The 26827-nt window shown below is 41.1% G+C and overlaps 1 protein-coding gene across 2 annotated transcripts in view; it reads right to left on the bottom strand.

Annotated features, from left to right (window-relative positions):
- LOC111971082 (protein phosphatase 1 regulatory subunit 1C) overlaps positions 1-25396 on the bottom strand; it is a 33353-nt gene extending 7957 nt beyond the window's left edge. Inside the window, exons 1-4 of one of the 2 annotated variants that reach the window (XM_023997882.2) lie at positions 25159-25396; positions 24384-24444; positions 6575-6615; positions 4279-4345 (exon numbers count right to left, since the gene is read on the bottom strand). In XM_023997882.2, coding sequence (XP_023853650.1) covers positions 4279-4345; positions 6575-6615; positions 24384-24444; positions 25159-25239 — 250 coding nt within the window. In that variant the 5' untranslated portion in view covers positions 25240-25396. The remainder of the gene's footprint in view (positions 1-4278; positions 4346-6574; positions 6616-24383; positions 24445-25158) is intronic. The other variant, XM_023997881.2, reaches the window with a different exon arrangement.
- Between the last annotated feature and the right edge of the window lie 1431 nt (positions 25397-26827).

Here is a 26827-nt window from a genome sequence, read left to right as displayed (position 1 = left end):
GTACAACCCTAAATCCGTAAATTCGCACCCTCATAGATATAATCCTGACCAACTTTCCCTCCAAACACACCTCTGCTGTTTTCAATCAGGATCTCAACAATCACTTCCTCATTGCCTGCATCCGTTATGGGTCCGCGGTCAAACGACACCCCTCATCACTGTCAAACGCTCCCTAAAACACTTCTGCGAACAGGCCTTTCTAATCAACCTGGCCCGGGTATCCTGGAAGGATATTGACCTTATTCTGTCAGTAGAGGATGCCTGGTTGTTCTTTAAACATAATTTCCTCACCATCTTAATTAAATAAGCTGCCCCTTTCAAAAAATGTAGAACTAAAAACAGATATAGCCCTTGGTTCACTCCAGACCTGACTTCCCTCGACCAGCACAAAAACATCCTGTGGCATACTGCACTAGCATCGAATAGTCCCCGCGATATGCAACTTTTCAGGGAAGTCAGGAACCAATACACACAGTCAGTTAGGAAAGCAAAGGCTGCCTTTTTCAAACAGAAATTTGCATCCTGCAGCTCTATCTCCAAAAAGTTCTGTGACACTGTAAAGTCCATGGAGAATAAGAGCACCTCCTCTCAGCTGCCCACTTCACTGAGGCTAGGAAACACTGTCACCACCGATAAATCCACGATAATCGAGAATTTCAATAAGCATTTTTCTACGGCTGGCCATGCTTTCCTCCTGGCTACCCCAACCCCGGCCAACAGTTCCGCACCCCCCGCAGCTACTTGCCCAAACCTCCCCAGCTTCTCCTTCACCCAAATCCAGATAGCAGATGTTCTGAAAGAGCGACAAAACCTGGACCTGTACAAATCAGCTGGGCTAGACAATCTGGACAACTCTTTTTCTAAAATGATCTGCCGCTATTGTTGCAACCCCTATTACTAGTCTGTTCAAACWCTCTTTCGTATCGTCCGAGATTCCTAAAGATTGGAAAGCTGCCGCGGTCATCCCCCTCTTCAAAGTGGGAGACACTCTAGACCCAAACTGTTACAGACCTATATCCATCCTGCCCTGCCTTTCCAAAGTCTTCGAAAGCCAAGTTAACAAACAGATCACTGACCATTTCGAATCCCACCATACCTTCTCCTCTGTGCAATCCGGTTTCCGAGCTGTGCAATCCGGTTTTGAGCGTGGCTGCACCCCAGCCACGCTCAAGGTACTAAACGATATCATAACTGCCATCAATAAAAGACAGTACTGTGCAGCCGTCTTYATCGACCTGGCCAAGGCGTATTCTTATCGGTAGACTCAACAGCCTTGGTTTCTCAAATAATTGCCTCGCTTGGTTCACCAACTACTTCTCAAACAGAGTTCAGTGTGTCTAATTGGATGGCCTGTTGTCCGGACCTCTGGCAGTCTCTATGGGGGTACCACAGGGTTCAATTCTCGGGCCGACTCTTTTCTCTGTATATATCAATGATGTCGCTCTTGCTGCGGGTGCGGGTGGGCGGGTGATTCCTTGATCCACCTCTACACAGACGGCACAATTCTGTATGCATCTGGCCCTTCTTTGGACACTGTGTTAACAAACCTCTAAATGAGCTTCAATGCCATACAATACTCCTTCCGTGGCCTCCAATTGCTCTTAAATGCTAGTAAAACTAAATGAATGCTCTTCAACCGATCGCTGTCTGCACTCGCCCGCCCGACTAGCATCACTACTCTAGACAGTTCTGACTTAGAATATGTGGACAACTACAAATACCTAGGTGTCTGGCTAGACTATACTCTCCTTCCAGAATCATATTAAGCATCTCCAATCCAAAATTAAATCTAGAATCGGCTTCCTATATCGCAACAAAGCCTCCTTCACTCACGATTCCGATCCTACCGATCATCGACTTCGGTGATGTAATTTTCAAAATAGCCTCCAACACTACTCAGAAAACTGGATGCAGTYTATCACAGTGCCATCCGTTTTGCCACCAAAGCCCCATATACCACCCACCACTGCGACCTGTATGCTCTCGTCGGCTGGCCCTCGCTACATATTCGTCGCCAGACCCACTGGCTCCTGGTCATCTATAAGTCTTTGCTAGGTAAAGCGCCACCTTATTTCAGCTCACTRGTCACCATAACAACACCCACCCATAGCACGCGCTCTAGCAGGTATATCTCACTGGTGATCCCCAAAGCCAACACCTCTTTGGCCGCCTTTTCTTCCAGTTCTCTGCTGCCAATGACCTGAACTAATTGCAAAAATCGCTGAAGTTGGAGACTTATATCTCCCTCACTAACATTAAGCATCAGCTATCTGAGCAGCTCACCGATCGCTGCAGCTGTACACAGCCCATCTGTAAATAGCCCATCCAACTACCCACCTCATCCACATAYTGTTTTTATTTACTTTATTTTGCTCTTTTGCACAACAGTATTTCTACTTGCACATCATCATCTGCACATCTATGATTCCAGTGTTAATTTGCTAAATTGTACTTTCTTCGCTTCTATGGCCTATTTATTGCCTTAGCTCCTTACTCCATTTGCACACACTGTATATAGCTTTTTCTATTGTTATTGACTGTACTTTTGTTTATCTCATGTGTAACTCTGTGTTGTTGTTTTTTGTCGCACTGCTTTGCTTTATCTTGGCCAGGTCGCAGTTATAAATGAGAACTTGTTCTCAACTGGCCTACCTGGTTAAATAAAGGTGAAATAATAAAAATACAACATATTAACCTATTCCACTATTTGGTTCAACTAACCAATCACCCAATACACCATATTCCCTGACACATTSCTACAAAACTCATCATGAACCATTTAAAACTGTGTATATTGCATTGAACAGAAAACTATTTGTAATTAACTGATGCTCAAACACTTGATATGCCCGGAGTAGCAGAGAAACTGGAAGTCCATTACAGCTCTGTTACAGAGCGGCTCAAGGTAGCTAGCTAAGTGCCTGCACACAACTCAGCCTTGGGCTGGCACCGCCAGTCCATTTGCAGCCATTTACTGCATGCCCACTCTGGCTGGATCAATAACAGAGATAAAGACGCATTTAGCGTTAAGCAGCACAACTATTCCAGGAATGAGCTGCTCTGTTAAAGTGAGTCAGCATGGAGRTCCTAATGCTCACCCCCTACCTCTTCGAAAAAACACCCACATTTCTCATTGCTTCACAGTTGAGGTAATAGCTCTGCAGAAGATGGCTCATTTGAGTCCAATGGTATTTCTGTCCAATTTATTTGAATTGTGTTATTTCACACACTGCCTCCGCATTTGTGGGACTTTCAAGAGACTATGGTCCAATCCATGTAGTTTAGGTTAATCAGTTCTAGAGTATAGAGCATGATTTATTATAAAGATGATTTATTGTATTCTATTACAGTTATGTAAATTATATATACAGTACCAGTCAAAAGTTTGGACATACCTACTCATTCAAGTATTTTTCTTTATTTTTACTATTTTTTACATTGTAGAGTAATAGTGAAGACATCAAAACTATGAAATAACACATATGGAATCATGTAGTAACCAAAAAAGTGTTAAAAAATCGAAAAATATGTTATATTTGAGATTCTTCAAAGTAGCCACCCTTTGCCTTGATGACAGCTTTGTACACGCTTGGCATTCTCTCAACCAGCTTCATGAGGTAGTTACCTGGAATGCATTTCAATTAACATGTGGGCCTTGTTAAAAGTTAATTTGTGGAATTTCTTTCCTTCTTAATGCATTTGAGCCAATCAGTTCTGTTGCGACAAGGTAGGGATTGTATACAGAGGATAGCCCTATTTGGTAAAATACCAAGTCCATATAATGGCARGAACAGCTCAAATAAGCAAAGAGAAACGACAGTCTATCATTACTTAAAGACATGAAGGTCAGTCAATACGGAACATTTCAAGAACTTTGAACGTTTCTTAAAGCGCAGTCGCAAAAACCATCAAGCGCTATGATGAAACTKGCTCTCATGARGACCRCCACAGGAAAGGAAGACCCAGAGTTACMTCTGYTGCAGAGGATGAGTTCATTAGCGTTAACTGCGCCTCAGACTGCAGCACAAATAAATGCGTCACAGAGTTCAAGTAAAAGACACATCTCAACATCAACTGAATAGAGGAGACTGCGTGAATCAGGCCTTCATGGTCGAATTGTTRCAATTGCCCTCCCCCCTCAAAAAAAAGGGAAATCATATGAAAATATATTGCATTGTTAGAATTGATACCCTCATACTCCTGTTCTGGTGTGTATCTAGTAGCAACTATTAGGGTACTCATGAAATGGCTGATGGGAGGTGGGCATTATGGTGGTACCTTTCACAGTTGGCGGAATGAAGGTGCTCTGCTTCCTCTGTGCCGAGGACAAATCTGCACCCTGGAGCTGATGGGAAGAGAGGAGTAAACAAAATAAAAAGATCTAGTTTCACTCCAGCTATTTCAAGATGACAAGAATCAAAGGTACCGGGTGAGACGTGCCTCCATAAAATAACCTCTCAAGAAACCACGTGCCTCCATAAAATAACCTCCCAGAGGACTGCTGAAATGATCTCTAGAAGAAGGAAGTCTATCAGACTCTAGTATTACACAACTAGTATTACACAACACAATGATTGTCCGTGAATCAGAAGGTTTCTCATGGCAATATTCCACATCACGTCACATACGTACAACATTGGTAAAAACCTGCAAAAAGGGATCCCTGGCGCTTGACGATAGCATCCAATCCCAATCTAACCCATAGGCCTTACCCCTCTGCGTTTCCTGTAGATCTAGAAGGATTGGATAGGTGTAAGCAACATGGTAATAGTTAAACTTTGTTGTCACGAAAGTCTTGAAATTTTGGCCATGTTGTTTATGTTTACACCTCTCCAATCCTGACAGATATAAACAAGTACTTAGGGGGTTAGGGGCTAGTTGTTAGAAATCAGTTTGGGATTGGGTGTGAATGTAGTAGATGATGGTATAAGTCAGAATCCTCACCCTACATATAGACAATAGTCCAGGGTGAAGTTTCCCAAGGTACATAAATTCAGCAAAAACAGAAACATCCATTTTTCAGGACCCTGTCTTTCAAAGATAATTCGTAAAAATGTATATAACTTCGCAGATCTTCATTGTAAAGGGTTTAAACACGGTTTCCCATGCTTGTTCAATGAACCATAAACAGTTAATGAACATGCACCTGTTTGATCAGTTGATAAGACACTAACAGCTTACAGACTGTTAAGGTCACAGTTATGAAAACTTAGGACACTAAAGAGGCCTTTCTACTGACTCTGAAAAACACCAAAAGAAAGATAACCAGGGTCCCTGCTCATCTGCATGAATGTGCCTTTGGCATGCTGCAAGGAGGCATGAGGACTGCAGATGTGGCCAGGGCAATAAACTGCAATGTCTGTACTGTGAGACGCCTAAGACAGAGCTACAGGGAGACAGGACGGACAGCTGATCGTCCTCACAGTGGCAGACCACGTGTAACAACACCTGCACAGGATCGGTACATCCGAACATGGCAGGATGGCAACAACAACTGCCCGAGTTACACCAGGAACGCAAAATCACTCCACCAGTGCTCAGACTGTCCGCAATAGGCTGAGAGAGGCTGGACTGAGGGCTTGTAGGCCTGTTGTAAGGCAGGTCCTCACCAGACATCACCGGCAACAACGTCGCCTATGTGCACAAACCCACCGTTGCTGGACCAGACAGAACTGGCAAAAAGTGCTCTTCACTGATGAGTCGCGGTTTTCTCTCACCAGGGGTGATGGTTAGATTCGCGTCCATGGTCGAAGGAATGAGTGTTACACCGAGGCCTGTACTCTGGAGCAGGATCGATTTGGAGGTGGAGGGTCCGCCACGGTGTGTCACAGCATCATCGGACTGAGCTTGTTTTCATTGCAGGCAATCTCAAAGCTTGCGTTACAGGGAAAACATCCTCCTCCCTCATGTGTACCTTTCCTGCATGCTTCATCCTGACATGACTCTCCAGCATGACAATGCCACCATCATACTGCTCATTCTGTGATTGATTTCCTGCAAGACAGGAATGTCAGTGTTCTACCATGGCCAGCAAGAGCCCGGATCTCAATCCAATTGAGCACGTCTGGGACCTGTTGGATCGGAGGGTGAGGGCTAGTAGGGCCATTCCCCCCAGAAATGTCCAGGAACTTGCAGGTGCCTTTGTGAAGAGTGGGGTAACATCTCACAGCAAGAACTGGCAAATCAGGTGCAGTCCATGAGGAGGAGATGCACTGCAGTACTTAATGCAGCTGGTGGCCACACCAGATACTGACTGTTACTTTTGATTTTGACCCCCCCTTTGTTCAGGGACACATTATTCAATTTCTGTTAGTCACATGTCTGTGGAACTTGTTCACTTTATTTCTCAGTTGTTGAATCTTATGTTCATTCAAATATTTACACATGTTAAGTTTGTTGAAAATAAACGCAGTTGACAGTTAAAGGACATTTCTTTTTTTGCTGAGTTTATCTAGGATCAGCTTCCCCTCCCCGAATCCCAACCTTAACCATTAGTGGCGAAAATGAAAAACTGACCGAAGATCAGTGTCTAGGGGCAAYTTCACCCTACACCAAATAGAGTATCTTTACTTACATCTTCCATACTACTGCTTGTTGTCCGCTTCTCATCTGCTTCTAGAAGAAAAAGGGAMACAAGCACACTGATTTGGAAAAGGAGGTGGGTATACAGTTTTCAATTACATATATGTGAAAAGGGAATCTTACCAATGTAAGTAGTATTTTAGCCCAGAGGTCACAAGTAGATTCCATTTCATTCTAAACATGCATGAAGCATAACTGATTTCTAGAAATGTCTACAGCATTGAGAATAAAAAGTTTGCACATCCAGTCCCCTGCAAAATTATTTACACGCTTGATAAAGAAGTATACAATTTGACATCATATATTATACACAGTGCATTCGGAAAGTATTCAGATCCCTTGACTTGTTCCACATTTTGTTAARTTACAGCCTTATTCGAAAATRKATAAAATATATATTTTTTCTCATCTATCTACACACAATACCACATAATGACATAGCAAAAACAGGATTTCAGAATGTTTGCAAATGTATTAAAAATAAAAAACTGAAATATCTTATTTACATAAGTATTCAAACCCTTTGCTATGAGACTCAAAATTGAGCTCAGGTACATCCTGTTTCCATTGATCATCCTTGAGATGATTCTACAACTTGATTGGAGTCCACCTGTGGTAAATTAAATTGATCGGACAGGATTTGGGAAGGCACACACACCTGTCTATATAAGGTCCTACAGTTGACAGTATATGTCAGAGCAAAAACCAAGCCATGAGGTCGAAGGAATTGTCCGTAGAGCTCAGAGACAGGATTGTGTCGAGGMACAGATCTGGGGAAGGCTACCAAAAAATKTCTGCAKYATTGAAGGTCCCAAAGACCACAGTTCTTCATTCTGAAATGGAAGAAGTTTAGAACCACCAAGACTCTTTCTAGAGCTGGCCGCCCRGCCAAAATTATCAATAAGGGGAGAAGGGCCTTGGTCAGGGAGGTGACCAAGAACCCAATGGTCACTCTGACAGAGCTCAAGAGTTCCTCTATGAAGATGGGAGAAACTTTCAGAAAGACAACCATCTCTGCAGCACTCCACCAATCAGGCCTTTATGGTAGAGTGGCCAGACGGAAGCCACTCCTCAGTAAAAGGCACATAAAAGGCACACATACAGGCACCTAAAGGACTCAGACCATGAGAAACAAGATTCTCTGGTCTGATGAAACCAAGAATGAACTCTTTGGCTGGAATGCTAAGCGTCACGTCTGGAGGAAACCTGGCACCATCCCTACGATGAAGCATGGCAGCATCATGCTGAGGTGATGTTTWTCAGCGGCAGGGACTGAGAGAATAGTCAGGATCGAGGGAGAGATGAAAACCTGCTCCGGAGCGCTCAGGACCTCAGACTGGGGCGAAGGTTCATTTTCCAACAGGACAACAACCCTAAGCACACAGCCAAGACAAGGCAGGAGTGGCTTCGGGACAAGTCCCTGGATGTCCCAGCCAGAGCCCAGACTTGATCCCGATCTAACATCTCTGGAGAAACGTGAAAATAGCTGTGCAGCAACGTGCCCCAACCAACCTGACAGAGCTTGAGAGGATCTGCAGAGATACTCCCCAAACACAGGTGTGCCAAGCTTGTAGCGTCATAACCAAGAAGAATCGAGGCTGTTATCACTGCCAAAGGTGCTTCAACAAAGTACTGAGTAAAGGSACGGAATACTTACGTAAATGTGATATTTCCGTTTTTTTTGTTTTAATACATTTGCAAACATTTCTAAAAACCTGTTTTTGCTTTGTCATTRTGGGGTATTCTGGGGTATTGTGAGGGGGRAAAACKATTTAATCCATTTTAGAATAAGGCTGTAACGTAACTAAATGTGGAAAAAGTCAAAGGGTCTGAATACCTTCCGAATGTGATGTATATACAGTACCAGTCAAAAGTTTGGACACACCTACTCATTTAAGGGTTTTTCTTGATTTGTACTGCATTGTATAATAATAGCGAAGACATCAAAACTATGAAATAACACATATGGAATAATGCAGTAATCAAAAAAGTGTTAAATAAATCAAAATACAAAGGAGATTCTTCAAAGTAGCCACCCTTTGCCTTCATGACAGCTTTGCATTCTCAGGCACTCTTGGCATTCTCTCAACAAGCGTCATGAGGAATGCTTTTCCAACAGCTTTGAAGGAGTTCCCACATATGCTGAGCACTTGTTGGCTGCTTTCCTTCACTCTACGGTCCAACCTATCCCAAACCATCTCAATTGGGTTGGGGTCGGGTGATTGTGGAGGCCAGGTCATCTGATGCAGCACTCCATTACTCTTCTTCTTGGTCAAATAGCCTCAATGTATGGTGGGTCATTGTTCTGTTGAAAAACAAATGACAGTTACACTAAGTGCAAGCCAAATTGGATGGCGTATCGCTGTAGAATGCTGTGGTAGCCATGCCGGTTAAGTGTGACTTGAATTCTAAATAAATCACCAACAGTGTCACCGGGCAAAGCACCCCCACACCATCACACCTCCTGCTCCATGTTTCATGGTGGGAACCACACATGCGGAGATCATCCGTTCACCTACTATGCGTCTCACAAAGACACGCAAAAATCGCAAATGTGTCTCATCAGACCAAAGGACAGATTTCCACCGGTCTAATGTCCATTGCTTGTGTTTCCTGTCCCAAGCAAGTCTCTTCTTATTATTGGTTTCCTTTAGTAGTGATTTCTTTGAGGCAATACGACCAGTTGATGTTGACATGCGTCTATTACTTGAACGCTGTGAAGCAGTTATTTGGGCTGCAATTTCTGAGGCTGGTAACTCTAACGAAATACCCTCTGCAGCAGAGGTAACTCTGGGTCTTCCTTTCCTGTGGCGGTCCTCATGAGAGCCAGTTTCATCCTAGCGCTTGATGGTTTTGGCGACGCACTTGAAGAAACTTGAAAAGTCCTTGAAATGTTCCGTATTATAGTAATGATGGAGTGTTGTTTCTCTTTGGTTATTTGAGCTGTTCTTTCCATATTATTTACTTGGTCTTTTACCAAATAGGGCTATCTTCTGTATGCCACCCTTACCTTGTCACAACACAACTGATTGGTTCAAACGCATTAAGAAGGAAAGACATTTCACAAATATATTTTTAACAAGGCACACCTGTTCATTGAAATGCATTCCAGGTGACTACCTCATGAAGCTGGTTGAGAGAATGCCAAGAGTTGCAATGCTGTCATCAAGGCAAAGTGTGGCTACTTTGAAGAATCTCAACTATAAATATATTTTTTGGTTACTATATGATTCCATATGTGTTATTTCATAGTTGTGAAACCCCTTCAAAGAGTAGATGTCAAAACGTTTGACTGGTACTGTACTGTATATGCAATATAAAAGTATTAAATAGTACAAATACTGAGCTGTTAGTGTATGCAAAAAGAAAATAGGTAAATCATATTATATTATGCTAATAAAATTGCTCAGAGAAAAATATTATGTTTAACAAGTAATACAAAACAAACGAAAAAACATAGGTGTCTTTATTATTTTCACCTCTGTTTTCATTACTTTGTGCACCCTCCCCTTATGATTGTAACAGCACTTAGCCTTTTTCTACTGTATAACGTTTTATGAGATTGAAGAGCACATTGGGAGGGATCTTAGACCATCCTCCATACAGAATCTTTCCATCCTCCATACAGAATCTTTCCTGATCCTTGATATCCTTCGGTCTGTGCTTATGGACTGCCGCTTCAATTCAAATCACTGCTTTTCAGTGGGGTTTAAGTCCTGAGACTGAGACGGCCATAGCAAAATGTTGATTTTGTCGTCAATTTACAATAGCTAAACTTAAAAAAGTGTTATGTTTATGCAGATTTTATTTTGTTAGATATTAGTTATATGAATCTTTAGGGAGGCCAATCATTTTGATACCTACCTTTTTTAGATAAAAAAAATCTTTCTCTGCTAAATAAATGTTTTGTTTTAGTTGCATACAATTAATATAGCTCAGTTGTTGTATTATCTCATTTACACAGCATTTTTTGCTCGCCTTTATTAAGGGTGCCAATAATGTTGGAAATTATTGTATGTACTGTACATATTTTAATAGATGTATGTTTTGAAAAGAAAACGAGAGAGAGAAGAAACAGAACAGTCTGCATCACCCGGCCTCACCTTACTACAATCTGAAGTCAAATATCTACTGTTTGCTGATGATCTGGTACTTCTGTCCCCAACCAAGCAGGGTCTACAGCAGCACCTACGTAGATCTTCTGCACAGATTCTGTCAGACCTGGGCCCTTACAGTAAATCTCACTAAGACAAAAATAATGGTGTTCCAAAAATGGGCCAGTTGCCAGGACCACAAATACAAATTCCATCTAAAAGSTGTTGCCCTAGAGCACACAAAAACTATACGTACCTCGGCCTAAACATCAGCACCACAGGTAACTTCCACAAAGTTGTGAACGATCTGAGAGACAAGGCAAGAAGGGCCTTCTACGCCATCAAAAGGAACATCAAATTTGACATCTCAAATAGGATTTGGCAAAAAATACTTGAATAAGTTATAGAAGCCATTGCCCATTAAGRTTGTGAGGTCTGGGGTCCGCTTACCAACCAATAACTCACAAAATGGGACAAATACCATATTGAGACTCTGCATGCAGACTTCAGCAACATCATTTAAAGTGTACGATGTAAAACACCAAATAATGCATGCAGAGCAGAATTAGGCCAATGCCAGCTAATTATCCAAATCCAGAAAAGATACATTAAATTCTACAACCACCTAAAAGGAAGTAATTCCCAAACCTTCCATTACAAAGCCATCACCTACAGAGAGATTAACCTAGAGAAGTGTTCCYTAAGCAATCTGGTCCTGGGGCTCTGTTCACAAACATAAACAGACCCCACAGAGCCCAAGGACAGCAAAAGCACACAATTAGAACCAACAAAATCATGAGAAAACAAAAAGATAATTACTATTACAAAGAACTGACCAGAAAACAGAGCTAACTGTAATGCTATTTGGCCCTAAACAGAGAGTACCCAGTGGCAGAATACCTGACCAATGTGACTGACCCAAAATTAAGGAAACAAGCATTGCTATTGAGAGAGGCTGCCGTTGGTAGACCTGGCTCTCAAGAAAAACAGGCTATGTGCACACTGCCCACAAAATGAGGTAGAAACTAAGCTGCACTTCCTAACCTCCTGCCAAATGTATGACCATATTAGAGACACATATGTTCCAAAGATTACACAGACCCACAAACAATTCCAAAACAAAACCAATTTTGGTAATYTCCCATATCTATTGGGTTAAATACCAGAGTGTGCCATCAAAGCTGCAAGATTTGTGACTTGTCACAATTCATAATTGATTCAGAGGAATCAGGCAAAATAACTATTTTTACTCTCACTCTCTTATTCCCTGACCACACTCCTCAACGAAAGCACTATTGTTAAAGCTCCAAACATGTTGTAATCATGACCAGAGGGAGAGTAACAGGAACTGGAAAGGCCTGCACTGCTCTAATAGGTTTGCTTGTAAAAGTTTTCCCCAAATTCCCCCTGGTGTTAGCGAGTGCTTTGATCATTCACAKGGGGCAATACCAGAGTAAAGTGCCCATTGATGATTTTACACAAGAGCCGAGACTTGGAGAATCAACTAGGAAACAGCACACTAACTTTTGTTACACCCTCAAAAACTGCACACCACCTCAATCATTCCTTCAAATCAAAGCACATTAGATMACATTTTATCTAGCCTTTTGCTCAGTGCAGATGTGGCCTTCCACTGGGAACACACTGGTTGAATAAACGTTGTTTCCAMGCCATTTCAACTAAATTATGTTGAACCAACTTGGAATAGACGTTGAATTGACGTCTGTTTGCAGTGGGCTCTAATCCATGGCTTCTGGTTGGAGTATGTACGTACAGTCACTGTAGGGACGACGTTGTCAATGCACATATTAATGAAGCCGGTGACTCTACAGCAGCACTAAAATGAAATGGAATAAATTMATGCAAGATTGAAATGGCTATGAAGTCATATAAACAAATTCATGTTTGTTTGCTAGTTGCGGCACAATGATCTTTACCATCTCGATAGGGATACAGGTCTACTACTGTAAGTCCAGGAAACACATGACGATTAAGAACCCGCCCTGGTATTTCTGGAATTAACAGTGACAAGTCATCTGGCAGGAGAGAATCAGCAACCTGACAAAGAGCTACTCTATTTGACAACAGCTTTGGATAAGACAGGGGCCCTAACCAGAGGTTGGAACCAGTTCAGGGAACAGAACTGAAATACAAAAAAGAAACTAAGTAACAGAAACAGAACCGGGAAAAAGTGTGGCAGAAATTCCATCAGGAACATGTGAACTTTCATGTGCCTTAATATGTATGCCATCTGTAAATACGAGTAACATTATTAAATTACCAGCCTAGTTGGTTTAGCCACGGGAAAAGACAGGAACCTTCCCGCTAGCCTTGATTGGCTGAGATAATGAAAGCTGATACCTTTTTCACAGTAAGGTCGACACCTGTTGTATTCGGCGCATTTGACAAATAAACATTTGATTTGATTTAATGGATCAATGCCGAGAGATGAGTTCGGATTGGTCTGCCATGTAGCAGGCTTCTATCTATAACATGAACTGGTCAGTATGTGTAGGTAAGCCTTTCTAACGTGTATATTTTTTTAAAGATATCACTTATTAGAACTGCAAAAGTGTTGTTCTCCACTTTCTGGAGGACTGAGTTTTGAAATCAGGGGAATAGTCTTATATAGACATCATACACACTCTCACTAAATCACATCCAATATCATACACATGAACCTACTCAGATTTACTAAACACATAATATCTTGTCTCAGTTTGTTAACATCTGTGGCATTGGCTCACAGGCAAACAGGCAAGGGAATAAAACAAATATTGCTAGAACCTATTTCTTGAATTCAAAATATCAGATATTTGAAAGCTCTAGTTTTGGCCTTCATAATATCTCTGATGGAAGTAACTTTACAAACACTAAGTATGGTCAATTTAGACTGAGAATAGTATCTAGTTATGTTAAGGGGTGAAATAAGTATAGCCAGTTATAATTGTAACTGTTTAGCAGATTATAAAAAAAGAATATCACTTACATGGCTAAACGAAAAGGAATATAACATATACTGATTACAGGAAACTCACTCCACATCCTTAGATGAAGTTGCGTGGATAAAGGAATGGGGTAGTGAAATAATTTTCTGTCATGGACAAAGGAACTCAAAAGGTGTGATTATATTAATTAACAAAAAATTTCGATTTGAATGTGCAAATAGTCAGGAATAATTCGCAAGGAAGGTGGATCCTTTTGAATATTAAAGTGGATGAAAAAGATATTTGGCTCATTAATCTATATGGTCCAAATCAGGATGATCCATGCTTCTTCGAAAACATTTATACCAATTTATTGAACTTACAGGCAACAAATGATCATTATGGTAGGATACTATAACTGTCACGCCCTGACCTTAGAGATCCTTATTATTCTCTATGTTTGGGTAGGTCAGAGTGTGACTCTGGTGGGAAAATCTATGTTTTCTATTTCTTTGTGTTTTTGGCTGAGTATGGTTCCCAATCAGAGGCAGCTGTCTACCATTGTCTCTGATTGGGGATCATATATACGTTGTCATTTTCCTTTTGGGTTTTGTGGGATCTTGTTTTCTGTATAGTTTATTTTGCATTACAGAACTGTGCGCGTTCGTTTTTGTCGTTGTTATTTTGCTTTTGGTGTCATCAATAAAAAGAACGATGTACGCCGACGACGCTGCACCTTGGTCCGGTCATTCCACAAACGAGAGCCGTAACAATAACAAAGCGTTAAGTACCTCAATGGACCATAAAGGTAATCACTCTACAAACTGTCATCACCGTGCCCTTAAGGAAATCACAAATATGATGGACACATTAGAAATAGTGGATATTTGCAAACTAAAAAACCCTGACCTAGTGAGATATACATGGAGGAGACTTRATCTAGTTAGTTGTCTTGACTACTTTCTTGTCTCTTTTTCTCTTGCATCAAAGGTTAAAAAAGTTTTAATAGGAGACAGAATGTGATCGGATCATCATCTAATTGGCCTTCACATAACTCTTATATATTTTCCACGTGGACGGGGATATTGGAAATTTAATTAAAGTTTACTGGAGGACAACTTATTTTTAACTAAGACAAAATTATTTATAACAGAATTTTTCCAGTATAATATAGGTTCAGCAAATCCCCTTATTGGGATACCTTTAAATGTGTCAAGGCTTTGGGTAACTGGTGAAAAGGAGTCAGGCGCAGGAGAGTTGAGATGCKTGGACAAGGTATTTAATACACCAGTATAGAAACAATACAACGGTGCGTGAAATATACCGGTACCGCRAATAAACGKSCGTAAATACAAAACCCAGCCATCAACATAGAACAAACACGCACACAAACATGGGGGAAACCAGAGGGTTAAATAATGAACATGTAATGAGGGAATTTGAAACCAGGTGTGTAAAAACCAGACAAAACAAATGGAAAATGAAAAGTGGATCGGTGATGGCTAGAAGGCCGGTGACGTCGACCGCCGAATGCCGCTCGAACAAGGAGAGGGACCGACTCCGGCGGAAGTCGTGACAAAATGTACCTTCAGGSGTCATTCAATTCAATATTTATCAATAATAAAAAAGCAGTTTCTTGCTAAAGAGTGTGGCGGATGAATCAGAATTAGTTGGGTAACATAAATAATTAAGATGTCTTATCTGCATAATATGCTTATGTGATATACTTGTTATTAGAATGTATCCCTTTGGACTCTGGTGTTGGCAGTTGCACTTCTTCCCTCAGCTGGGGCTCAGTCACTTGGGGCCCAGAGAGGGGAAGGTCAGGCTTGCCTTTTACATGTCTCTGGTGCTATGCAGAATATCAGAAAGGGAAGAGGACAGGATGGACCATTGTCTTCATATGTGAATGTGTCTTTACCTAWTCTTAAACCATGTGAAGGGATGGCGTGATTAATAATGGGGAACCAATTACTTGTCTCCACAGTGTCTGTGCGCAAGTCACTCCCTCCTTTGGCATTGGGGGGAGGTGTATGGCAGTGTATGGAACCATTGTATGTCCTCTCTGATGTTGCACTTATCCTGGGATAGCATATGACCTAGAGACTCACTCCCCTCAGTGAGCTTGTCCAGGAGTGGGGTCAAGAAGGGGTTTTACTTGAGATKAGATAATCTAGAGTTGACAATTGAGTTATGCCATTGGATGAGCTAATGTTTCTGTTCTATACCGTACCAGGAAGAGACGGTTCCAGTTTGGAGTAGGAGGACCAGACACTGGTCTATACAATAAACTGTTGACATAGCAGATCCTGTCTGCTATKTATTATAGATATCTTTCATACAAATCTTAACCTTGTGACCATTCTATGTATCTGTTGTTCGTCATGTAGGTTGAGAGGGGTGTATCTTGGCTATAAAAKATCTTTGTACTTTTGTGTTGTCACTCTCAACGGTTAATTAGAAATAGGGAATCATTGAAAGTCAATGCTATTGCAGAGCTCTTATTAAAGATGTAGTTTAAGTATAACTCAGACTGATGTGTGAAGTTTGTTTCTCCTCATTTGGTAATACAGAAATTAACCACCACAAGAGACAAGACTAACAAGGGAAATCCATTAACTAACAGTACAAGTAGATAGCAATAAAAACGATACCACAGAGATACAAAATAAGTTAGAGGAAAAACAAAAAGAACTTGAGGAACTTTTTCCAGAACGATCTCAAGTAAAATATTACAAAAATAAAGCTAACTGAATGGAATATTTTTTGAAAAATGCACAAAATGATTCCTTTCTCCAATACAGGGACGCTAACAAAGAATTTGCAGAAACTTGTTACTGAAGACTGAGTCATCTATGATTCTCCGAATGAAATTTTAAGAGGAAGCTAATTATTTTAGCAGCTCTCTTTTCCTTCTCATCCTCTCCCACTGAATGAAGATTACGGTAAGGAATTCTTTCCAAATAATATGAAAATTTTGAACAAATGTACAGAAAGATCAGTGTGAAAAGCCAAATTACAGAGGAATAACTTTTTCAGGCTATTAAATCCTTTCAATCTGGAAAAACCCCAGGGCTTGATGGCATACCGGTAGAGGTATATCAAGCCTTTTTTGATATACTAAAAGCTCCATTGTTACACGGAAGCCAAACCGTGCGCCATCATGCATAAATGTATTTTGTCCCCCCACACCAAACGCGATCACGACACGCAGGTTAACATATCAAAACCAACTCTGAACCAATTACATTCATTTGGGGACAGGTCAAAAAGCATTAAACATTTATGGCAATTTAGCTAGCTAGCTTGCACTTGCTAGCTAATTTGTCCTATTTAGCTAGCTTGCTGTTACTAGCTAATTTGTCCTGGGATATAAACATTGAGTTGTTATTTTATCTGAAATGCACAAGGTCCTCTACTCTGACAATTAATCCACACATAAAATGGTCAACCGAATCGTTTCTAGTCATCTCTCCTCCTTCGAGGCATTTTTTTCTCTTGACTTTAAATTGCGATTGGCAACTTTCATAAATTAGGTGCATTACCGCCACTGACCTCGTTCGTCTTTCAGTCACCCACGTGGGTATAACCAATGAGGAGATGGCGCGTTTGTAACTGCTTCTATAAACCAATGAGGAGATGGGAGAGGCAGGACTTGTGGCGCAATCTGCATCAGAAATAGAACGGACTTCTATTTTAGCCCTTGGCAACGCAGACACTCGTTGGCGCGCACGACCAGTGTGGATGCAATAATTGAATAACCTAGATTTCAAAATGTATTTTGCAACACACGTGCAGTGTAGTCAGCCTGTTMGATTGTTGTAACTACTCCTATAGAAATGGTAGTCTGTCAGGTACTCAGCAGGAATTTCTGATTTCCCTATTATTAAAACAAGACCCAGATGGCAAATATAAAGACCCRGTCYATCTAAAAAACTGGAGGCCCCTTACACTTCAATGTTGTGATGCAAAAATACCAGCGAAATGCATWGCACTCAGAAATAAAAGGTATTACCAGGTATTGTTCATTCTGATCAGACAGGTTTTTTACATGGACGATACATTGGAGATATATACTAGAAATAATAGAACATCATGWAACTCCTAAGAAGCCAGGCCTTAAAATCAGATCCAATWACATTAGAGGATTAGAAATCCAAGGCTTAAAAACAAAGGTATCCATGTATGCTGATGACTCAAGTTTTATATTACGTCAGCAAGCTAGATCCCAGCAATGTCTCATGGAAGATCTAGATAACTTTTCTGTACTCTCTGGACTAAAACCTAATTATGATAAGTGTACAATATTATGGTGAAGTAGACATAATTGCTTTTCATATCACAAAATATATAAATATGCTCGCCACAATGAATTTCAATAGAATAATTGTAAAAATAGACAAGATCCTGCAACCATGGAGAGGTAAATACCTGTCTATTTATGGAAAAATTGCCCTGATTAACTCCTTAGTCATATCTCAGTACCCTCACTTACTTATGGTGCTGCCTACTCCTGATGATTCGTTTTTCAAATCATATGAGCAAAAAATATTTTGCTTCATCTGGGACGCTAAACCAGACAAAATAGGCACGATAGGCAACGTGCCTATCTATTTAATGAATATGAATTGGGTGGGTTGAGATTATAAAATATAAAAGCACTAAACCTCTCTCTAAAAGCTTCACTTATTCAAAAGTTGTATTTGAACCCTAATTGTCTCAGAAGTAACTAGAAAAACTAAGAAAAGCTCACTCCATTGTTTAAAACTTCTTAGGGATAGGGGCGACATTTTCACTTTTGGATGAATTTGTGCCCAAATTAAATGGCCTCGTACTCTGTCCTAGATCATATAATATGCATATTATTATTACTATTGGATAGAAAACACTCTGAAGTTTCTAAAACTGTTTGAATTATATCTGTGAGTAAAAACAGAACTCATTTGGCAGGCAAACTTCCAAACAGGAAGTGAAAATTCTGAAATGGGTCGCTGTGAAAGCATCGCCTATTCAATTGCCTTATTATTAGATCTGTATGCACTTCATACGCCCCACTAAGAGTCAACAGGCAGTAGAACGTGGAATGAAGCATATAGCTTCATGTGGGACCGGAGATAGAGCCTTTGGAGTGACAGGTCAGGCAGATTGCCAGTTCTGGCCACGCACAGAGGGCATGTGATGTCTTTGTCTGCACTGCGTTAGATAGACATGAAGAAATGCTCCGTTTGGGAGGTATTGGATATAAATGAGAACATCCTGATATTGATTCTCACCTGAGTTTGACCAGTTATTCGACTTGTAATACCACTTTTTGAAGTTTCGTTCAACGTTTTCGTTCAATTGCGCAAGTGTTTGGACACGTGTACTACACATGCTAGCCAAAGTTGCTAATCCGACAAAGTAATGGACATTATAAAACAAAACAACGATTTATTGTGGAACTAGGATTCCTGGCACTGCATTCTGATGAAAGATCATCAAAGGTAAGGGAATATTTATGGTGTAATTTCGTATTTCTGTTGACTCCCACATGGCGGAGAGAAGCTGAGCTGCTGTCTCAGATATATTGCATGCTGTGCTTTTTACTAAAGTTATTTTTTAAATCTAACACAGCGGTTGCATTAAGAACCAGTGTATCTTTAATTATATGTTAAACATGTATCTTTCATCAAAGTTTATATGATGAGTATTTCTGTATTTCACGTTGCTATCTGTAATTACTTTCGCTATTTTGGAGCCATTTCTGAACATGGCGCCAATGTAAAACCACAGTTCTGGCTATAAATATGCACATAATCGAACAAAACATAAATGTATTGTATGACATGATGTCAATGACTGTCATCTGATGAAGTTGTTCAAAGGTTAGTGATTAGTTTTATCTCTATTTGTGGTTTTGTGAAAGCATCTTTTCTTGAAAAAATGGCGGTGTGTTTTTGGATATTGTGGTGAGCTAACATAAATATATTGTGTGTTTTCGCTATAAAACATTTTAAAAATCGGACATGTTGGCTGGATTCACAAGATGTTTATCTTTAATTATATGTACAACATGTATCTTTCATCAAAGTTTTATGATGAGTATTTCTGTACTTCACGTGGCTATCTGTAATTACTTTCGCTATTTTGGAGCCATTTCTGAACATGGCGCCAATGTAAAAACCATGATTTCTGGCTATAAATTGCACATAATCGAACAAAACATAACTGTATTGTATAACATGATGTCATATGACTGTCATCTGATGAAGTTGTTCAAAGGTTAGTGATTAATTTTATCTCTATTTGTGGGTTTTGTGAAAGCTATCTTTGCTGTGAAAAAATGGCTGTGTTTTTTGGGATATAGTGGTGAGCTACATAAATATATGTTGTGTTTTCGCTGTAAAACATTTAAAAAATCGGACATGTTGGCTGGATTCACAAGATGTTTATCTTTCATTTGCTGTATTGGACTTGTGATTTCATGAAATTATATTATTATCCCTGTGGCGCTAGGCTAGGCTATTCTAGTCAGCGTTTCTGATGAGAATGATCCCGGTTCTCCTGTTTAAATTACCCGGCCGACATCTTGATGTCGTGAGCTCCGTAGAGGTTTTAAGAAATCGCCATTTTTGCCTTTGTGAACAGACTTGCCACCTGTCTCACTTTTCTTTAATTCGCCCTACTATCCGAATTTTTGGGTGCTCCGCGTCTTCCCTGAAAATGATACTTTCTCCTTTTAATAAAGCTATCCTTCCAATATATCCATACCCGTCAAACTGCCCTTATTCTATTTTTCTAGACGCTCAAGAGCTACAATTTCTAACCTCATCCCACTGTCTCTATGATAAAACTAAATACCAACAATTACAAAAATAATACTATGAAGCGGGATTGTCACTGCCCTATCTTAGAGATCCTTTATGTCCTTTGTCTAGTCCAGGGCGTGGTATTGCGGTGGCATCCCTTGCTTAATCCTTCCTAGGTTCGTTCCTTTTCTATGTGTTTGGCCTGGTATGGTTCCCAATCAGAGGCAGCTGTCAATCGTTGTCTCTGATTGAGAACCATACTTAGGTATCCTGTTCCCACCTGTGTTTGTGGGTAGTTGTTTCCTGTTTTGTGTTTTTTCACCTTATTAGACTGTTTCGTGTCGTTCACTCTCTTTGTTGTTTTTTGTCATTCAGTGTTCAGTTTATTTGATTAAATTTACGATGAACACTTACCACGCTGCGTGTTGGTCCGATGATTCCTATTCCTCATCATCAGACGAAGAGGAGAGTCGTTACACTGATCTCAAATGTGCTTGTTGTTAAAATACATGTATTTATGGGAAATATGTTTGAAAAGGGTATTTTGTTCTTAAATGATATTGTAAATTGGAATGGTAGAGTTATGTTCTTCATGGAGTTATCAGAATTGTATGGGAAGGTCAGCTTAATCCAAGAGTACAACCAATTGATTACAGCATTACCCCAAAAATAGAGGAGGCAGGTGGCAGCGGGAGGAGGTAGGGAACTGCTCTGTCTGCCCAATATAACGGATCAAAACTGTCAGAGGAATAAAAATAGCATAAATAGGAAAGTATACCAGTTTCATTTGAGGACCAGGATGTTGACAACTGTGCCATACAAATTACAAAATAGTTGGGAAGAGATTTTTGATGTACTGATTCCATGGTGCAGGGTGTATGAATTCTTGCCACCAACAAAATKTTGAATATTTGGGGCATAAAATCATCGAAGCTCTGCAGATTTTGTTGTGAGGATACAGAATCAATAGACAATTTATTTTGGCATTGCCCTCAGGTAGCCTGTTTCTGGTCTCAGGTTCAGGAATGGCTGAAAATGCATAGCATTGATCTAAAATTGACCCTAGAAATAGYGCTGTTAGGAGATCTGGAGAGACCGGGTCAGTCAATTACTAATATGCTAATACTCTTAGTAACAGTATTTATCTTCAACTCACAATCTGTGGATTCTATTCGATTATATAAATTGAAAATGTACGTTAAACAGCACAGCATAGTTGAAAGATGTGTTGCGTAGAAACCCGAAGTGGGTGGCCAGCAGAGATAGATGGGATGGGCTGAGGGAAGCCGAGGGTTGGGATGTAGAATTGGAGACAAATGGGATTGGAGTTGCTGTGCGGGAAGTAAAATGATGGTCAGATAAAAGTTTTTTGCATTGTTGTTTGCTGTTTTCTTCTGTCTTTTCCCTTTTTCTCTTTAGTTCATTGTCTTGGTTGTTGGTGCATTGKGGGGTTCTTGGGAGTGGGGACGTAAGGGGGTGCGTACTGGCGGCACAGAAATYACGCGCAGGAGAGTGAAAWCTGATTTACAACGGTGTCGTTTAATAAACATAAAACCACCGTAAACAGAACAATCAATGAATGGGTCAAACAAAACCCGGTATCCACCAGCATAACGTGCACAAGCACTACAAGAAACAATTCCGGACAAGGACATGGGGGGKAACAGAGGGTTAAATACACAACATGTAATTGATGGAATTGGAACCAGGTGTGAGGGAAGACAAGACAAAACCAATGGAAAATGAAAGGTGGATCGGCGATGGCTAGAAGGCCAGTGACGTCGACCGCCGAACGCCGCTCGAACTAGGAGAGGGACCGACTTCGGCGGAAGTCGTGACAGGGGAATGGAATGAATCRAATCACATTTTTCTTCTTGGAGGGGGGGGATGTTGGAGGGGTCTCGAATGGTTGAGGGACAGCTATTGGGGAACTGTGGCCCCCACACATCTTGCTGGGTTCGGGTTCATGTTTTTTGGCCTGGTGGGAGATCTGTCAATGTGCACTTGAGCAGGGCATTGACCCTGGAWTTTTCTGTGTGTCGCTCTAAATGGGAGTCTGTTGGTTGACTGGTATGATGTAGTTGTTGAGCGGCTTCACTGCAAGTATATTGTATGTTTTGGATATTCAATAAAAATAACAAAACATATGTTTTAAAAAGTAAGGCTTAGCCACCAGACTTACAAAACCAAAACACTCACTATGTTTCAGTGTCCCCCTACCACCAACTTTCTATGAGTTCTGTCCATTTGATCTCTGTTGGAAGGGGGGGGGCATAAGAGCATCAGGTGTTCTGGATGACTGTGTGATCACGCYMTCCGCAGCCGATGTGATTAAGACCTTTAARCAGGTCAACATTCACAAGGCCGCAGGGCCAGACGGATTACCAGGACGTGTACTCCGAGCATGCGCTGATTCAAGGTTCAGATTCAAGGTTGAACAGTTTAACCATTCCAAAGCACCTTTACAACTGCACAGCCTGTGCATTGGCACGTCCTAATGTTGCTCCAGAATTACAAATATGATAAAAGTGACCATTCAGATGGCTACTAGGAGTAATGGCCACCCTAAATGATGAGAGGASGATAATGCCACTGGCAACCTATACAGAGATTATAGACAAGTGTGGGACAAAACTAAAATGGCCAACACTGGAAGGAAACCTACAGACCACCAGAGGGGAAAATACACTTTAGACCACCTTTAATCCACACACAGAGACTCGTACAAAGCTCTCCCTCACCCTCCATTTGGCAAATCTGACCACAATTCTATCCTCCTGATTTCTGATTTCATGCAAAAATTAAAGCAGGGAAGCACCAGTGACTCGGTCAATAAGAAAGTGGTCAGATGAAGCAGATGCTAAGCTACAGGACTGTTTTGCTAGCACAGACTGGAATATGCTCTGGGATGCAGACGCCTTTGAATTTGGGCCAGTGCTGAAAGGTTCTTACATTGTTATGACTAACATTCCGCTGGAATTCCTGTACAAACTATCAGCTGACTCCTTTTATTTGATATTTATCCATCTTTGTCTCATTAAGATACAAATACATTTTTCAAGATAGTCCTGATCAAGATAGCAGAAGAGTTTTCCTTAGATAATTGGCTCTCAATAGCATATGAGTGAGCATGAGTGAATGTCCTGACTTCTATAAACTCACAGTAAATGTTATGCTGATAATGTTGAGGCAGATAAAGTATATAGTCTCTAGTGTGAGAGTGAAGACATGTATTTAACCTTTAACCAATTAAGAACAAATTCTTATTTACAATGACGGCCTAGCCCGGCCAAACCCGGACGACCCTTACCAATTGTGCACCGTCCTATGGGACCCAATCATAGCTAGATGTGATGCAGCCTGGATTCAAACCAGGTACTGCAGTGACACCTCTTGTACTGAGATGCAGTGTCTTAGACCACTGCTCCACTCAGGAGCCTCCAGACATTCTGTAAAAGCTGGTAAAAATGATATGGTGGTGTACGCCCCTCCATTGTAACCTTAGTTGCAGTACACACACGGAGAGATACACACACACACACACACACACACAAACACCACACAACCACACAACACACACACACACACACACACACACACACACACACACACACACACACACACACACACACACACACACACACACACACACACACACACATTACACACACACAGTATTGTACAGCTAACCTTGTGGGGACACACAATTCAGTCCTATTCAAAATCCTATTTTCCCTAACCCCTATAACTAACCTAAACCTTAACCTTAACCCTAACCCATACTCTTACCCTAACTCTAACCCTAAAACATAATCTTAAACCAAACCCTAAAACAAACCCTAGCTTTTAACCCTAACCCTAATACTAATTCTAACCTTAACCCTAAACCTCCTAGAAACATACAGACAGACAGACGACAGACAGACAGACAGACAGACAGACAGACAGACACACTCACACACTGTGATGGGATAGAGTTTTCCCTGTCTTACCTGCCCCAGATGGCTCTTGGTAGATGACCAGCGTCGCAGGGGTGGGTCTTCTCCTACGAATCTGAGATGGGGGAGGAAGGGGTGAGGGATCAGCTTCCCCTTTCCCAATCCCAACCATAACCATTAGAGGGGAAAATCAAAAACTGACCCACGATCAGAGCCTAGGGGTAACCACCCTGCAGTATAATGCACAGCAGCATCTAATCCTCAACTGCATCCAATCCTCTCATTCTGTGTGTTCCAGCCATTACTAGCCAAAAGAGTTGCATCAGGCTGATGTTGGTTGTAGTAATGGATTTAGGGGCATGAAGGTTTTGCTTCAACCATTAAAGTAACATGATATTGTTCATCCAATGTAAATGCAATCAACTTCAAGCATGATGTTTGTGAATCATCTTTAGAATAATTGTTAGATAGTTTAATGCACAMATATTGAAATCAGCTGTAAAGATGACCACGAATAAAACCAAAAGYTATTTCATAAAGACCAGGGCAATTATGTATCAAGTGTTTCAGAGCAGGAGTGCTGATCTAGGCTCAGCTCCCTCTGTCCATGTAATATAATTTTTTGTGATGTAAATGTTTAAACTGATCCTAAATCAGCACTGTTACGCTGAGACACTTGATACGTTCCCRGCTTGTCAATTAGCAACAAACCCAACTAGCCATCTACTCTCTAGTGAAGTCCAAATGATCAAATATCCCTGTCACCCATGCACATTACCCGCCACCCACCCACCCCCCACAAGCCAATAGTGCAGTTGGATGAACTCACATGTTCAGCTGCCTGAGGGTCCAACTGGCTCTGAAAGGGAGGCACAGCAAACTGGATCTTCTTAGGACTGTTGGGCTCCATACTGCTAACACAACAGACAGACAGAGAGAGCGCAAGGGAGATGGAGAGGGAGAAAGAGAAGAGGGGATTGCTGACAGAGTGAGAGAGGGAGGGGGGCTGTGTAGACAGGCACACAGCAGCAGTCACTCTCCTCCTCCTCCTCCCAATCCATCTAACTACCACGGAGTGGATAGCCCTCCCTCCTCTTCGCCAGTCAAATGGCTAAGGTTGTAGCACACGGGAGAAGGGGAGAGATTGAAAGAGAACTTCTGTGCAGTRATCAGTACTTGATATCTGTGGGTAATGTAGCTGTCTAATGTAGCTGAGCTCCTTTGTACATGTGCGTCCCATGTACATGATGCATTAAGCCCCGGCTTTACGCACATGTACGATTCCCCGCATGAGACTGGGATTCAATACCTGATGCCACCTCTCACACTTTATTTCCTCTTAACCTGCCACCTCTGTTTCTGATATATCTGTAAAAAAAAATATGCAAGCAGAGTGAATCTCCACCCTCCTTTAAAAATACTGCCTCTAAATCTGTCACGTCCTGACCTTAGAGATCCTTTTTATGTCTCTGTTTTGGTTGGTCAGGGCGTGAGTTTGGGTGGGCATTCTATGTCTGGTGTTCTATGTTGTCCTTGTGTTGTATTTCTGTGTGTTTGGCCTGGTATGGTTCTCAATCAGAGGCAGTTGTCATTCATTGGCTCTGATTTAGAATCATATTTAGGTAGCCTGTTCCCACCTATGTTTGTGGGTGGTTGTTTCCGGGTTAGTGTTTGTGTCACCTTTCAGGACTGTTCATTTGTCGTGTTTGTTGTTTTGTTTAGTGTTGCATATTTTATTAAATGATATGAACACTTACCACGCTGCACCTTGGTCCTCTTCTTCTCCTCCAGACGACAAGCGTTACAAAATCTCTTTAGGGCTGCATCTGAGCCACCGTACAGAATATGTGTGGGTGGCCCAGTTCACAGGGCTCTGAGTATGACTGACAGCCTTTTATTTAATTATATTTAACCCTTATTTTACTAGGTAACTTGACTGAGAACACATACTCATTTACAGCAACGACCTGGGGAATAATTACAGGGRAGAGGAGAGGGGATGAATGAGCCAATAAAATATAAATTTTTTCACTTGTGCTGAACCAACAAAGCAGTTTTAAGAAAATAGTGAAGAATATTTACTAAATAGGCTAAGTTAAAAAAAAAGCTAACACATTAAAATATCAATAATGAGGCTATCTACAGGGGGTACCKGTACCGAGTCAATGTGTCAATTTCTTTGCTTGACATCGTGAATATCTAAAATAGTTAGCCAAGACCTTCTTAGCCAAGAAATTGTAAACCGCCACAAGTCTGGTTCATCCTTGGGAGCAATTTCCACGCCTGAAGGTACCACTTTCATTTGAACAAACAATAGTCCCCAAGTATAAACCCCATGGGACCATGCAGCCGTCATACCGCTCAGGAAGGAGACGCGTTCTGTCTCCTAGAGATGAACGTACTTTGGTGCGTAAAGTGCAAATCAATTCCAGAACAACAGCAAAGGACCTTGTGAAGATGCTGGAGAAAACAGGTACAAAAGTATCTATATCCTGTCA

Source organism: Salvelinus sp. IW2-2015, linkage group LG12 (genome assembly GCF_002910315.2).
Source record: "Salvelinus sp. IW2-2015 linkage group LG12, ASM291031v2, whole genome shotgun sequence".
Classification (NCBI taxonomy): Eukaryota; Metazoa; Chordata; class Actinopteri; order Salmoniformes; family Salmonidae; genus Salvelinus; species Salvelinus sp. IW2-2015.
The sequence above is the reverse complement of the archived record's forward strand: the minus strand, read 5'-3'. Positions and strand labels throughout refer to the sequence as shown.